The sequence below is a fragment of the Filicampus tigris genome, chromosome 11 (genome assembly GCF_054856515.1).
Source record: "Filicampus tigris isolate MCC_2025a chromosome 11, RoL_Ftig_1.0, whole genome shotgun sequence".
NCBI classification, from domain to species: domain Eukaryota; kingdom Metazoa; phylum Chordata; class Actinopteri; order Syngnathiformes; family Syngnathidae; genus Filicampus; species Filicampus tigris.
The window spans coordinates 14,142,289-14,159,135 of record NC_141227.1 but is presented as its reverse complement, the minus strand read 5'-3'; the positions used below and the strand labels follow the sequence as shown (position 1 = coordinate 14,159,135).

At 42.0% G+C, this 16,847-nt stretch overlaps 1 protein-coding gene across 1 annotated transcript; it reads right to left on the bottom strand.

Moving 5' to 3' along the window:
- Nucleotides 1-1,042: 1,042 nt before the first annotated feature.
- Nucleotides 1,043-12,170, bottom strand: c11h10orf71 (chromosome 11 C10orf71 homolog). The gene has a single exon (XM_086045384.1). The coding sequence runs from the start codon at nucleotides 12,168-12,170 to the stop codon at nucleotides 1,758-1,760; it is 10,413 nt and encodes a 3,470-aa protein (XP_085901510.1). The 3' UTR covers nucleotides 1,043-1,757.
- Nucleotides 12,171-16,847: the final 4,677 nt, after the last annotated feature.

Below are 16,847 nucleotides of genomic sequence, written 5' to 3'. Positions count from 1 at the left end.
TTCTGATTAATATTACGTTTGTGGAATATGAGTTAAGCAGCAAAATGGCAGCCTACTGAGACCACTAAAAACGAATGGATTAACTCTTATCCCGCAAACGCAATATTTATCAGAAAGCCTTATTTTAACTAGTGGGCTCGCATAGAACATTCTTGAAAAAAATATGTGTGTGTTGACTCTATCTGTTGTCATGTCCATCTGGCTGATGTAATTTCAACTATCCTGGGACTGTTTATTTAACCAATCAAAGGAGAGGTGGTGGCCTTCAACGATGCCACCATATTTCTGTCGTCTGATTGGTTGGTCGGAACAAGTTAAAATTTGACTAGCAAAACATATCTGTAGAGATCTGCACACATGAAAACATTCAACAATCGACATCTCTGTTGAGTATTCTGTCTTTTATTTAAATATCTCATGGATAAGTCGGTTCCTATCACAGCTGACTGATACAGATTGGACCGGTTGCCAGATAATCACAGTCAAGTTCATGTGAATCTTGCAAAGTGCATCAACCTTTGCATCGCAAATGGTGGAAATCATATTGAAAATGTTAGTTTGTTAATATTCCAATTGGATAAAATGTATGAAACGTTGAAATGTCATTCTTTGCACATGAATCCAGACTTTAAGGACACCCTGTATAATCATCAATACTGTATAATCAAAGCATAAAACCCTTCATGCATTGTGTTTGACATTAGAAGTTAGTTAATAGCAAGTGTCGTAGTCCTTCATTTAATACTTTCTTTTGCATTGCGCTTAAACAACACTGTCTTATTCACACACGATTTCTGAGGAAAAATTTGGAATGCTTTTTTTGAAGACACATTCTGCGCTACTGCTACCGCTCAAGGAATGTGGAGCCCACTTGGGGTCACTATCAGTGTTCATTTGTATCTGAATTTGTCAATCTAGGGAAATCAAAGAAAAGACATTTTTATTCTGTCATTTCTGTCATTAGATCCCACTGGCATCGTGGGCAAGGATTCAAACATTTGGTTCGGTTCCATGCAGAAATAAAATGACTACACAAGTATGCTCCAAAATCTTTCTTTTGTTTATTAACTCTCTTAGGACCTATCAATGCACTCTAAACAGCCCTTCATAATTGCTGTACGCAATCAACAGAAAAGATGTTTAATTTCAGTCATTCAGACCCAGGGAACATTTCAAGAGTCAAAACAGGTAACAGTAATATCTTCTCATTGCATTTATTGCGTTTACAAGTCACAAAATGAAATTTGCAGCAGTCAGGTGATTTCTGTAAGGCTGAGCAGTTATTCTGTTGAGTCAAGTGTATTTTTTAGTACATGTCACACTGCTTTCTTTCACAGCAAAACACAACTCCCAACATTAAATATGGACTTTTTTATGACACTTTACAACAGCTTCATGTAGTCCTTCATAAAACAATTCTTTACATCAGCAGAACCTTCACCGGCATTATGGCATAACAAGACATGCATCACAAAACCAAAAGTTGTGCTATGAGTGTTTACATATGAGAGATACTTAAGTATCTCACATTCATAAAGGGCAATGGAATGGTGAACTTTGTAGCACAAGCTAAGCATGAGCGATGTAACAGCGTTTCACAGGGACAAATTGAAAATATTCGGAGACTCTTTTTTCCACATGAAAAACATCACTGTATAAATAAAATACCTATTGTATTGTATGGCATTGGTTACAAAGACATTCACCACAATATCAAAGCGACTTACTCCACTCTCCCAAGCCGCCTACCTCCCACCTCACCAGTCGGTCATCTCCATAAAGTCATCCAATTCACTCATAGATATTATATCACACGGCCGACACCTTGAGTGGGCTGCGTTATCATTTTCACAAAGGTGTCCTGCAATCTGGTTGTTTGCGTCACTCTCTGGGAAGGATTCGTGCGTGCTGTAAACAGTGTTTGGTGTTTTGTATGTGTCATTAACTGTATCCATGTATGGCGGTTGCTCAGGGCTGTAGCGGTGACCTTCAGAATTCTGGCCAATTTCATTGGATTGATTTTTGTTGCAGTTATTTTTTAAATATGGTTCCTTCTGCACTGCAACTCCTGAGGATGGCCTCTGGGAAAGCATAGAGCCGATACCTTGGGGTTTGTAAACTTGCGGGTAAGCTTGGTAGCCTTTATAATGTGTGAAAGGATTCTCAGCTGTAGAACTATGAGAGAGAAGCTCAGGTGGCTGCTTGAGCTGCAGTTGGGGTTGTAAATTCATCTGAGGGAATAGTGGCTGGGTTAACACAGGCTGCAGATGAGGTTGAAAGATGTTCTGGCCAGACTCACGGACATTGAGCTGAAGATACTTTCCTGTCTCTGGATCAAAGAAAGTCTTCATTTTCACCTCGATAGGTGCATCTACTAGAAAATACTGGCCAGAGCCAAGGTCTTGCAACACCTTGCGCTGGGTCAGTGGATAGGACTGGGGATAGCTTGACTCTACATGGTACTGTGTCACTGGAGCTAGGTGGGGAGCATAATGGACTGTGGAAGAAGAAGGAACATGTTGAACCGTCTTTGGAGCAGGAGGGTAGGTCATCTGGGCAGAAGCAAGAGGGGATGATACTGGGAAGGAGATGGGTGCAGTGACGTGAGGGGTGGCAACTGGATGGGAGACAAGGGCAGGCATGTAAGGGAAAGCAACTGAATTGGATACAGAAGCAGTCACATGGAGAGTAGCTGGTGGATGGTTTACAGGTGCCAGAACATGAGGAGAGGCAGCTGATGAGGTATGTGGAGTGGAGACTGGCTGGGATGACAGGGCAGGGGTGTGAGGGGATGCAACTAGGTGCATTAAGGGCGCAGTGGAATGAGGTGAGGCCAAATGATGTGATGTGGGCGAGGTTACATGAGGGGAGGCAGCATGTAGGGACAAAGGAGTGGTGGCATGGGGAAAGGTAAGTGAATGCAGTCCAGGTGCAATGGAATGAGGGGAGGAAATTGAATGTGATGCAGGTGCAGTGACAGGTGGGGAGACGGGGGTAGTGGCATGAGCAGCGGTGACTGGGTGGACTACAGATACAGGGGAAGGAGAAGCAACTGGGTGCAACATGGGTGGAGTGCTTTCAGGGTATGATACAGGTTCAGTGACATGAGGGGAGGAGACAGGAAGGGAGACAGGGACCTTGGCATGAGGGGAGGCATGGACAGTGAGGCGTGAGTGCAGGTTCTCTGTGTGTGTAGAGGGTAAGCTGGGCCCAAATGTCGGTGCATGGGTGAGGGAGACGGGAGGGGCAAAATGCGGAGAAGCCACGGCATGGCGATTTGAGGACCGTACCTCGGTGGAGGCAGAAGCAGGCCTACTGGAGGCTTCCTGTTCTGGTTTCTCTGCAGGGTTAGTTGCTGCGCTTTGCGTCACCTCTTTCCTTATCCTACGAGTAGTGAGTCTTTGTGCCCTGCGCAAGGCTTTGTCACTCTTTGGGGGAACAGTTGGAGGTTTTCCCAAACGGGACATATCACTGCTAAAGCTGCAGGCTGATACCGGCCTCTCATAATCATACAGCCCTCTCAAATCTGCAACATCAGCAGCACTAATGGCAAAACTCTGTACATCATCGGACATGTTACTGATGACTGATCGAGAGTCGTCGTCCAGAGCAACGCTTCTCCTGGAGAAGGGCCTGTGATGTGGGAGAGGAGCTGAGTATTCTTGTGATGAAGAGGCAGGCTGCGAGACAGAGGATTCGTTGATTGGAGTAAGTCGGTTTAATACTGTGACTACATCAGGGTTGATGGGCGTTCCGGTGTTAGAAGTGATCTCCTGTTCATCCTCTCTTCTCTCTGCTCTCCCTTCCATCGGTGAACCCACTCTGGCCTCCTCTGCAAAGTTCTTATGAAAGCGTGGCTTAACTGATTTAGTAAAAGAAGAGCCTTTAGTGTTATCCTTCACTCTGAACATCAAGGGTTTGCCTCCAAGAGCAGGGGATGACGTATTGGAGCGTGGAAGTGAAGGAGCAGGAGATGGTGGAGCATGTGGCCTGTGGGCCCTTCTGTGCGATCCAGAGTCTTCTGCAGGCACAGATGGATGTTTTTTTTGTTGGAGAGGTAGCGGGGAGGGTGCTTGTCTTTCTTTGTTTTTCTTATCTGTTGAGGTGATGGTGTAGTACTGAAGAGCATCCATCAACAGTGCTGCACGTTTCTGCTCCTCACTGGTCCAGGCTTTCTTTCTTTGAGCTGTGAAGTGTTCTTCTTCCCGCTTTGCCACAACATCATCATCTCTTTTCAGCTCTTCGGGTGCACTCACCCTCTCACCTTTGGCCAGCTGCTCCTCTCTTAGTTTTGGACTTGTGTTTGGCTTTTCCGCAGCACGAGTTGAATCTTTGTTCTCATGTATCATCTGTTCAACTCTGTTTTGCTTTTCTCTGCTCTGCTCCTCTCTCTGACGCCCTTGAATCTTTTTTATCTTTGTCTCCTCCGCAAGTCTCCTCTCCTCAATCCTCTTGGCGAGACGTTGCTCTTCTATGAACACAGTTCTTATGTGCTCTTCCTCTTGACCAGTTCTCTCGCCCTGTCTCTGTTCAAGTCTGTTCCTCTCCCCAACCGATACGCTTCCTTCCCTTTCCTCTTGGGCTTTTAGTATGTGTCCTCCTTCTCTTTCAATCCTTCTTTCATCCTTTCCTCGATTGGTTCTCCTGCCCTCTATTTGTTTTCCCCTTCTTTCCTCTTCCATTCTTTGTGCTGTTTCTTTGAGTTTTTCCCACTGTGCTGCTTCTCTTTGTGCCCGTTTTCTCTCTTCTGATATGAAAGCTCTCCTCTCCTCTATCTTAGCTTTCATGTCCTCTGCAGTTGTACCTTCCCTTCTCTTGGAAGCTCCTTCTTCTTGCTGTTGTTTTGCCCTCCCCACTCGTTTGACTTTTGCCTCTTCTTGATAAGTCTCAAGGCTTTCTATTCTTGATTTTTCGAATTTTCTTTCTCCTGTTGTGTCTTTATTTAGAACGTTTCTAATTTTTGAAGTACCATCTTGATAAATTGGCTCCACAGTGAGTTTTGTGTCAGAGTCTTTATCCCTGGGCACCAAACTATTAATTGAGGTCAATCCTGACGTATTTTCTATTGGATTTGGAGTATCAAGTAGTTTTTGTTGTTGTGACTGAAGATTTTGTCTTGGTTTGTTAATTGAGGAAGATGGTGTTGCTGCATGCATCCGATTATTACTTTGTTGACTAACTATTTGTCCATCAACCTTTGAGACCTCTTCTCCATTGACCTCATTTTTAACTTGAGCTTTAGATGTTGTTTTTCTCTGTGTGAGCTGTTGTAGCTGTTTTTCCAAGACTTCTTCATGGCCTTTGACATCAGAAATGGCTTTCTCTCGTCTTTCCTTCTCTCCCAGTTTGAACATCCCTGTCCGTTGATGTTCTTTCTCAGTTATGGGAAAGACAACTGGTTTGGGCTCTTTGTTGACTTTAGCGTTTACCTCTGTCTGTTTGGGTGCACTTTTGTCTTTTACTGAGTGCTCTTTTGGGTCTGCAATGAATACTGGGCGTCTGCTATGACGAGACTGTATCAGTGGAAAGAATCCCTCTTTTTTGTGAGGAGGGAATTCCTGTATTGTGTTTTCTTTGTCCTCTGAAACAATGACTTTTAATCTGGCATAGTCTGCAAGGGCTGATATCTCAGGAATTGTAGACACTCTGTCCTTTGGTTTTGATTTCACTTCTGGCTCTTCCCTTGTTGGCTGTAAATTTCTTGAATGATGTCTTTCCCTTACTGATAAACTCGCTCTAAAATCTGACTGTTGTTTTCTCACAGCCACCTTTTGGGCAGCCGCCATCTTTTCACCATTTTGTGATTCTAAGGGACAATCGCTTTGTTTCAAGGCGTTCATATCTGTTGCACCCCTTTTTCGCATGCTCTCATTTTTAACACTTATTGTAGAAGATGCTGACGTATTCTGATCCGATGGTTGGTCGGAATGTTCCACTCCCTTTGAATCATCTGAGACATCTGTGTGTATGCTATTATATCCAAACAGTACTTCAGGTATCCCTTGAACTTGGAAGTAGTCGCCCTCATTGGCTTGTATACTTGGTATTGGAGTCTGTGCTGTGACGGTACCCCTGTCTTCTCTTGTTGAATTTATATTTATGCTATTGTGTTGCTCTATAGTTTTCATTGAGTCAGCCAATTTTCTTACACTGGCTAAAACATCTTGTACACTCAGTTTGTCTTCTAACTTTTCTTTCTTCTGCTCCTTACAGGCTTCCTTATTTTTATGATTTTTGATTGATGTACTCATGGTTTTACCCGCACTAGATGATGCTTGATGCTGATGTTCCTCAACTCCAGCCATATCAGAGCATGTTGTGCTCTGATGTTTCTCCACATTGTCATTTGCAATTGTTGCTGGTACAACTCTGACGGCAATGTTGTCTATATGGACATCTTCAAATTGATTCATTCTTCCCATGTTTAACTCCTTGCATTTTGAAGATGAATTCATGCTTTCGGTCTTAATTAATTGTGGGGTTGTACTGTCATTTCTATTTTCTTCCAGTAGGGGTGCACTGTTATCTTCTATGTTGTTGATTTTAGATGGATTTATGTCAGATGCCACATCCTCTTCCATGGATGGTGTGACAGATTGAGTTTCAGACACAGCCTTATCGGAATCCTGGAGGTAGTCGAGTCCTGAGTTTATTACTTTGGCTACTACTTGATTTAATTGTGGATTAATTTCTTTTGTTTTAATTTCCTCTTGATCTTTGTGGCAGCTCTTTGCTGGTTCAAAGGTTTCAAGTGTGCATCCTGCCATTTCTGATGTCGTTACATCCTGTTTATAGTGAAGGAATTGAATTTCGGCTGGTGCTTTATTTATAGAACTTAAAGTGAGTGTGGGGGTCACATCTTTTCCAGGCACGGGTCCTTCAACTTGTATTTTGCTTTGGTGTCCCGCATTTATATTAGAGTACTGCTGCAAGGGAGAGGCCAATTTGTCAGTCACGTTAGCCGTGACGCTTTTCTCCTTGGTTTCTTCATCATGAATATTGATACCAACTTTATTTAGAGTTTCCTTTTCTGTAGGATGTGTTTCCTTTGCATGTGGTGTGTTAATATGTATCAAACATTCACTTTTCTTGCTCATTTCTATACTTGCATTGGGGAAAGATGTGTCAGGCTCAGCACAACTTTCTTTGCTCTCTTCAGGGTTCAACAGTTTTTGATCATTGTTCACTTTTTCAGTCACAATTATTCCCATAATCCGTAAACTGTCCTCTGCCACAGAGTTCTTGGTCTGCCCAGAGACAAAGTCTTTGTGAATAACTCCATGTTTGCTTGCAGCTTGCTGTAACTTCATTTTGTTGACGGGTGGATCAGGTTTGTGCATAATTGATTCCAATTCCAGTTTTTCAGAGTTTTCATCAGGCTTTACGACTGTCTTTTCTTTGCTGTACTTTGATTCCTGATCCTTATTTTTTGTTGGTGACCTGATTTCATGATGATCTGCATGCTGCTCTGTGCTCACAGAATAACCTGGTGTCATTTTCATCTCTGTGGTTGCAACTTCTGGATTGGGGTCGTTGCTCTTTATGGGTTCTGTGGGAAGTTGCTTTTGCAGTTGATTGACAGTTTGATTGCTTATTCCTTCGAAACTGGGAAGTACGTTGTCCTCCATTCCTGATGATCCCATCTGATGTTTATGTGCAGTATTACAAGATATTGAGATTTCATGGTCTCTGAGCACCTCGTGCGATGGAATTTTCTGCTTTAAATGAAGATTATGACTAGCTGGTAGTGGTTTGGTGGCAGGTTTAGATGTGAAGACTTCTCGTAAAGCGAAACCTTCCATCAGCGCTGAAATCTCTTTCTCAGCATGAGCTTTAATTTTGGAAGTAAGAATTTCTTGTTTCGTCTGAGCTTTGTCTTTATGGGGCATTGCTTTCAAACGCTCAGATTTATGTTTTCTTTCAGGATTTCGACCAGACTCCGAATGTGTCTGTTGTGAAACAGCAGAATGAGAGTCAGGATAAGATGTTTCCATTTCTTTTAATTTGACTTCCTTTTCAGTATCATAAACTGTGTCACCAGTTGCTCTTTTATCTACGCAAGGATGTAAAAAGTCTGCCTGAGATAATTTGAATTCTTTGGATGACTCGCTGTAGATGTAAAGATTCTCATTTCCTTTATTAGAGTTGACGTTTTCATTATTTAATTCACCACTGACTGTGGGATAGTCATCGTTTGATTTGTTGGTATTAACTTCTGTAATATCAAATGACATAGCTGATGGCGTTACATTGCCACCTTTTGAAGAAATGTTTGCCCCAGATGTCGTTTTGTGTGAATGTGACTTTGTAAAGCCATATTTCTCTCTCAGACTTTGATAACAATCAGCCCTATTGTCTTTTTCATTTGAATTATTTGTTATTTTAGCAGCTGAATTGTCCTTATTTTGCTGTGCTTGTGCTTTCTGTTGTATGGCGGTCATCTCTGCAGAAGCATCTTTGTTTGAGACATTTTCCTCCTTTGTGATAATTGTACATCTAACTTTCTCCTTTTGCTCTCCCTTCATTTTCTCCTTTATCTTTGCTAGCTCTGCTTTAGCTTTGGCTAACTCCGTTTTTACACGGTCAACTTTATTGGGCTCACTTTTGACGTGATGCTGCATTGTTAGGATTGCTGTGGGCTTTGATGATCTTTGCTTTATGTGTTGGTGTTTTACCAGTACAACTTTAGCTAGCTCCATGTTAGTTAGCTCCATCTTAGCCAGTTCTGCTTTTCTGGCAACAGCAATTTTCTCTTTGACATCATGTTTCTCTTCTTTAGGTTGAGCGTTGACTTGTGATTCTTTCTCCACTTTCTTTTCATTTTGCTTGTCCTTTCCACTGTGCACTTCCATTTTATTGCTAGTGTGTTCTGTTTTAGCTTGTAGTTCCTTGTGGACTTCCTTTGCTACGGTTTCGTCTCTTTTAACATGTTTTGCTCTGACTTCCTCTAACATTTTCTGTTCGCCTTCTTGATTAATTCTACTCGGTTTTGCCTCAGCCTCATCCAGTATGATGCTTTCTTTTTTAGATGGTTGTGTTTTAACTGACTCTAATGACCTCTGTTTGCCTTTAAGTTCCTCAGAGTCGGCTTGCCCTGCTTGGACTTGTTCACTCTGCACATCTCTGATCTGTTCAGCTTTTACTTTTGCATTGTTGGTTTTTTCTATACCATCTCTAACTGGAGTTGGCTCTCTTGTTGATTTCTCACTGGTTCTATCTTTTTGTTTTCTTTTCATCTGCTCATTTCTTTGCTGTTTTGCTTCATCTTGTTCTGATTTGACCTTGTCTGCTGTTATTTCATCAGTCTTTTCTGATTGCGCTGGTTCTGCTTCATCTGAACCAGCCTTCCACAAAGCACACTCATCTTTGGGATGTCCTCCATTCGCCCACTCCAGAACTTTAGACTGCTCTGTTTGTCCATGTTCTGATTGCATTTGTTTTGATTTGTATTGTATAGCCTTGACATCACCCAATTGTTCGTCCTTCACTTGATAGACCCTTTCTGTCCTCTCATGGCCCGATAACGAACTGTTTTGGCTATGTGGTGTGTTGTATTGCTTGGCCGCTTTTGACATTTCTTCCTTTAATGTTTGTGCGCCTACTTTTCTCTGACTTGTTTCTTGATTTTGCACAGTTTTGTCATCTTCTTTATTTCCATTTCCATGATTGTTCTGTTGTAAATAATACTCAATCTTGTCTTTTCCACAAAATTCGGAGTTCTGAGACATATCACTCTGTGGTTTCCTCTTGACTTCTTTTATTACGTCCTGCTGACTCTCTCCCCTTTGGTCATCTCTTGGTGAAGTAATCTGCTTTTCGGTGATAGCTGGTAGGTTAGCCTGAACATGTGGGTGTTTTTCTTTGAAAGGTGAGGTGTCTTGTTTCCATGGAGCTGCATCTGCTTTCACAGCCAATTGTTTTGCATTTAGGGTATTTGGAGGTATCCGCCTTTCATTTGAAACATTGCTATAATTGTATATGTTGTGATTTGGTTGAACCACCTCAGTGGAATGCCTCACATCTGGTTCTTTCAAATGGGCACTTTCCTTTGGTAAATAGTCAGTTATTTGACTGTTTTCACTCATTTGCCAGTTCACGTCTGTGGTGTTAATAGATGATTTATGAGTGTATACCTCCCCTGCCAACTGAATGCCAGCTACGTCTTGCTTACAGGGAGAGAATAATGGCAGCTCTTCACTGAAAGTCCGACCAGTAATCAAATGATTGTTGGTGTAATTTTCCGGTTTGTACCCATACTGATGGACCGTCTTATCTTGTCTTTGAGCTGTCTTGTAGTCTGAAACTTGCCCTGTATTCGGCTGAGGATTAGTTTGAGGAGAAAAAAGTCTGGGGCTGTGATAGGGTTTAACATATTGATGTGAGGCTCCATCAGTCCCGCTGGATTCCTGAATGTCTGCTTTTAGATACTCTGGTATATCAATCACAGTGTCTTTGGATTCCCAGAGAGGAGGTTCTCTGCTTTTTTCTGTTGCCTCACAGCCTTTAAATTTGGCAGGACTGTATGTACTTTTCACTCTCTTTCTGTTGTCTTTCAGATTGAAGAGGAGGCTACTGGCTTTGGATTTATAGCTTGACATCCTTACATCAGGTGTAGCTCCCCTGCTTTCAGCACGCACTGGAGGATGTTCCACTACTTTAGGAGAACCTACATCATGCCTACTTTCTGGTGGCTCTGCTTGGGATAAAGGAATTGGTGGCGAAAGCAGCTGGCCAACATTGGAGAGAATATTGGTGCTATGGCTTGCAGCATTTTGCTTCTTTGTGTCTGCAGATAGAGTGTCATTACTACAAAGAGCTCCATGTCTATTAGCTGTCATCCCTGTATTGTTGTTTTGCTCTGTAATTATTTGAATCTGTTGGTGGAGGTCCTCAACAGAGCTGAGGGGTTCCTGAACATGATGAGACATATCTACGGTGGACGATGCTGTTAATGGCCGTTGGGATGGAAGTCTGTTTGTTCCAAGACTCTGTGTCCTAATCCTGTGGGGATAATGTCCTGCCTGTTCAGACTCACAGCGCTTCTGCAAGGAAGAGGCTTTCTGCAACCTTGTGGATGTTGAAATGGATTGTAGAGGATGGTTGGGAACCGCAGGGGCCATCATCGTCCTATGGTGACTTCCACTCCTCTTTTGAAACATAGAGGAAGCATTCACTTGGGGGTCCAGTGAAAGCTCCTTGTACATGGGTGTTTGGTCCCACATAGGGAACTCTGAACAGTGCGCATACCTTGAGACTTCTTGTTGGAACCTGGTATGGTCTCGCCATACTCTGAAGGGACTGAATTCGCTATGTATAAAGAAGTTGGTATTACAGTCCACTTGTGTCATCATATTATGGTTATTGTGAGTCAATCCAATAAAAGAGGAGGCAGCATTCATGTGAGACAATGCAGCTGCTTCAGTGGAGTAGAGGTTGGTGTCCTGGGATGAGAACTGGCCAACCATGGAGAAATGACCATTGGTAACATTTTGTTGATATGGTGAAGGCATGTTCATCAAATCTGGTCTATTCCAACATGCCTCATCATTCCACTCTCTGAGTTGATCCTCCATAACCGCTCCATTGTCAGAGTTAAATGCTCTGATAAGTGAAGAAACTCTGGAACGGCTTCTTCGATGTTGCAAACTCAAATCTGTGGCTCCGTTGCTAAAATAGCTAAATGTGTCTTCTTCAAGAGATCCATCCTCCTGGCTCATTTCCATTAAGGCATGTTGGAATGTGGCAGAAACCCTCCCTTGTGTCCTGTCCCCAAAAACATCCCACTGCGGATTTCTGTTCATTTCTGCCCCATACATTCCATCATGGATCCTATCATGTTCATACTGCTGCACCATCAGGCTGAAATTCTCATGAGCTGTTCTTTTAAGCTCCTCTCTGTCACCATCCTCATTCTCCAGCCCACTCTGACTGAAGGCCCGCTGTCTGTCCCTCTGGATGCAAGGCGAGGATGGACCCAGGTCCGAGTCATTATAAATGGCCTCTTCTCCAATGCAGAGACTCCTGAAGGCTTTGTCTGTGAGACTACGGACTTCACGGTCAGTCTCATCCGGAAAGGATCCGCCGCTTGAGGTGTCACTAAAACCTCCGTCGCTGTGCTTCCGATGTCCGCCATTCTTTCGGCTCGAGCGGCGTTTCTCCACTGATGTCATGATGCAGGCTCACCAACAGTGAGCTGAGTCATCCACTCAAACTGTCACCTCAGCAACTCATCCAATGTTTCATTGTAGATCTTATCAGGGTCCAAGCTATTAAGTAGCCGTGGATCTCAGTCGTCCTTCATCCGATCAAATCTTGAAAATTCCCTACAAAACACAAGAAGGTGGTATTACAATTTTATCATCCTCAGATCATGTTTTTAATTAAGTGAATTGTGTTTTTCAATCTCATGCAGCCGTGCTTTTGAACTATAGAAGTTATTTCTGTTAGATTTCTTCAAGAGAGTATCGGATTACAACAATATTCATATATTAGCAAACCGTGACAGAACAAAGTAGGATAAGAGGCTACGTCAATATATATATTCTACATGTTTCCAGGAACAGACACTAATACAGTAAAGCTAATACTGACACTTAAAATAAACCTCAGAACAAGACACTATTGAGACACACACATGAGCAGGCAGGTCCGATGAGACACACTGCAGATCATCCTGGCCCAAGTCATAAATCACAAACTAAAATCACTACCAACCAAACACTAAGTCCAAAAAGTCAAAAGGTCAACAGTGCAGGCAGGAAATGCGGCTTTGTTCCTCACTGATGCGTAGTTATGAGTCCATTTACAAATCCTGTACTGTATGGTATGTGATTCCCAAAACAGTCTTGTAAATCCTTCCACTCAATGAGTCTGACCTTGCCCAGCATGTTTGCGAAAATTTGCACCGTTGCTATGTGCACAAAAGACATGCTCACGTGCGTTATTTGGGGACATCAAATTGTCTGCACCAGCCTTCTACCCTGAAATAACCCTAACCAGTGCAGTCCATTTACTTTGTATATATATATATATATATATATATATATATATATATATATATATATATATATATATATATATATATATATATATATATATATATATATATATATATATATATATATATATATATATATATATATATATATGTGTGTGTGTATGTGTATCTGTATGTATGTATGTATGTATGTATGTATGTATTCACACTTGTGGATTATTTAAAATTTTGAACTAATTTGACATATTTAAAATTTTGAACTAATTTAACATGTATGGTTTGGGAATGTTCAAGGAACCTGGAGCAAACTCACACACGCACGAGAAAAACATGCAAAATACACAAAGGAAGGCCCAGACCAATTATTTTTGGCTAAATAACATAATGTGCCTCACCTAACACGACACTTGTTTCCAAACAGTAAAATGGTTGTAGTGAATTATTTATAATCGCCTCCCTATCTGCTGTCTATTTGTATCAAAAGTAATTTTACATTTTCAAATAACATTCAAACACTGCCACAAGTGCCTGCCATGATTTTCAAATTGTGAGACTTTTCTTTTTAAAATGACACGTACATGCGTTAAGAAGCGATAGCATCACACGCATGCGGTTAGGATTTAATTTAGCTGCCAAACTGGGGAGAATCACCAGGTTCATTAATATCTTCTTACCTGGCAGCCAACCAGAAGTATTTAAAGCACATCTAAGCTCTACAGCTCTGCTGCCATGGTGCACCTACATCACATAGAATACTTTAAATGTGCATCTTTTACATCATTTTAAGTGCAAAAGGATAATAGGCACACAATATTGTTCATGCGCAACAAGAAAGCACAATTAAATGTAGCTGACTTTTACAGTAGCATTTGAAACTGAATATATTTTTTGCTATTAAAATCAAATCATGGGTTGGATTTGTGTTCATTATTGCATGTGACTGGTTTATTTTTGTGCAGTGAGAGGCCTCTGACTTGAAAATCTAACACCACAGTGGACGGTCCAACCACGGACAGAATTGCAACCAATGCTCTTTCTAGCTATGATATATTATTGTGTTCAGTATTTCGAAATATTCTAAATAAAATATCAGAGTGTTGTCAGTATGTTACAGTATTTGCATTAAAATACCAACATTTAGATCATGTAAGAGTAAGGATATTTTCAGAGCTGTTAATTATTCTTCTAGCCTTCATCTGCTTAATTGAAATACCTTGAAAGAAAAATGTCCAGCGAGGTCTTACCTTCCAAGTTGATATTCCATCTTTTGGGCCTTCAAGTGATTCAAGCCCCCCAACCCCCAACCCCTCCCCCCAAAAATGAAGGCCTTGGAGGAGGTCCTGCCTTATCCCCTCTCTGTGTTCACCCCCTAAGCCAAGTCCTCTATGAAGTCCTCTTGGAGACCCGAGCGAGGAAGCGGGTCTCGGGCCGCGGCGCAAACAGAAATAGAGGAGCTGTCCCAGAGAGTGTTTCCATCACGGGGGGTCAGAATAGGGGGCTCAGAGCTGGCGTGCAGGTCTACGAGATCCTGTGGTGTCGAGTATCACATGGATGAAACAAACAGCCTGGTAACTATTTTTAAATGAGGACAGCTCACTCAGGAATGAGCTTTGGGCAGACTGGGAAATATTCACCGTGGATATATTTATGAGGAGATATGATTTAAAAAAAAAATACAAATCACATTTCCTGTAATTATTTTTGTGATTGTTCAGTGGACTTCAACTTTTGTGACATAAATGGCTTCACACTTACCCGGAGTGTCAACAAGTGGCTCGTACAACTCGACAGAGCCTGCATATTCTCTGTCTTCCATTTTCCATTAGACCCTATCGCGAGCTAATCTACCCGACTACAGCGTCTCTCACCCCCCTCGAGCTCAAAAGGCCATGAGGAAGGAAGGTGGGCGGGCCGGTGCCCTCCCACAGCCCGCTGCTATAATAGGAGATTGCAGCAGCAGATTGTTTCCTGGGATTCTTGGCGGGTGCACGGCCGGCCTGGCAGCGTGATGGACACACACACATGGGCTGCCCGGGCCACACGCTCTCTCTGCACATTTACTACTACGTGTACTGTACTCGTAGGTCCACAAGTATTTGGACAGTGGCTGTTAGGGGATTCAGCTTTTAGTCACCGCCACAATTGAATTTCAAATTATGACGTTTACAGTTCAAGAATTACAGCCATGCACACAAGACACAAAAAGTGAGAGGTGATTTCAGGATGATCCTTAAATGGGACTGTGACCTTTACAGCCAGGTGAACTTCATTTGAAAAACTTGTGATAGGTTCAATGTTTTTGTAGTTTTGGCCCAATTTGCTGTTTTATCTAAACAGCAAAATTTACAACAGGCATTTCCTGGTTCGATTAGAATTGGTATTTAAACAGTCCTCTTCAACATGCCGTCCATAGTTTGACATCCTGAGCCTTAAGATGACACCTAACAATTGATAAACAGTACCTCGATTTTGGGAGGCTTCAAACAGCAAGTGACTTAGCATGTCAGAATGTCACAGCAGAAAGACAGAAAATGTCTCGTTTGCTACTAGTTACTATTAGCATTGTGAGCATTAAAGATACAAGAACAGGATGCAGAGGTCTAGAACCATATAACTGGAAGATTCACAGAAAGCCATCCAATCCAATTCCTCTTTTTTTTTCTCCCCCCCCCAAAAACTTTTTCTTCCGGATCACTGTTTTACAGACAAAGATCTTAATTTGTTGTCTTTTTAAAGTACCGGTAAGTCCGTATGTAAACTTTAGAAAAGAATGAACACACGTATAGATACATGCAGTATCTATTGTATCATAATATATGCATATTTATTATTCTTGGTGTTCTCATTTTATATTAGATAAACGTTATTAATAACAAAGCTATAAAATATACAAATCATTGTGTGTATGTGTGTGCGTGTTCCCTTTAACATGCCGTGAGGTATCTGGTGGAAGAAGAGTCCTGCACACTAGTTCCCTCTAGTGGAAAAATTCCAATAAAAGACCCTCAATATTTCTGAGTCCAAATGTAACTGCACATTTGATTTGATTGTGTTGAAAATGTTCTCAGTTTGAGCATTGATCTCAAATGTTGACAGCGAGGCCTTCGAGTTGCTGAGTAAGAAGGAATGGGGACTCAAATGGAGCTAAAGTGGCGCACGGCCCACCTGCACATTAGCGGCTGCTGCATTAAAATCTGCTTCGTTTGGAATACCGCCATTTAGAGATAATCTTAATTGATCCTAATTGATTGGGTTATTGATCAGGTCTGGTGCAGGAATTAAAAGCAGACATGGTAGTATGGAGCGGGCTGTTTCCGGACCCGCAGACGGGAGATGCTTTATAAACTACAGTAGAGTCTCAGCTCAGGTGGTGTGTGTGCGTGTGTATTATGCGGGATGAGGTGTGTGTGTGTGGTTTCAGAACACATTTGACCACATGTCTGCAAAAATATTTCATTACTGCAACAAAAGAAGGCCATTAACTGCAATGTAAGAGCTTCGATCAGCCACATTCTGCCCGTTTGTCTGCTTTTCTGGCTCCTCTCCAGCTAATTTGATATAACAATGCAACACACAACGACTTGTACAATCATCAATGATGCCACATGCTGCCGCTGAATGTCAACACCAACTTGACTTGTTTATGAAATATTAAAGCCGGGAATTACGGGCAGAACTTAATGATGATCGGAGTCATTAGAACTCCACCACGCTTTGTTTTGGCTTGTAATGATTCAATTCCACAACAACTGTATTCAATTTTGGGAAGCCGTAATGTGTTTTTCCACATCTTTTGTGAGAATGGGATTGGATTGTGGTGAACAGATTGGTGCTTCTTTTTTTTCATTTG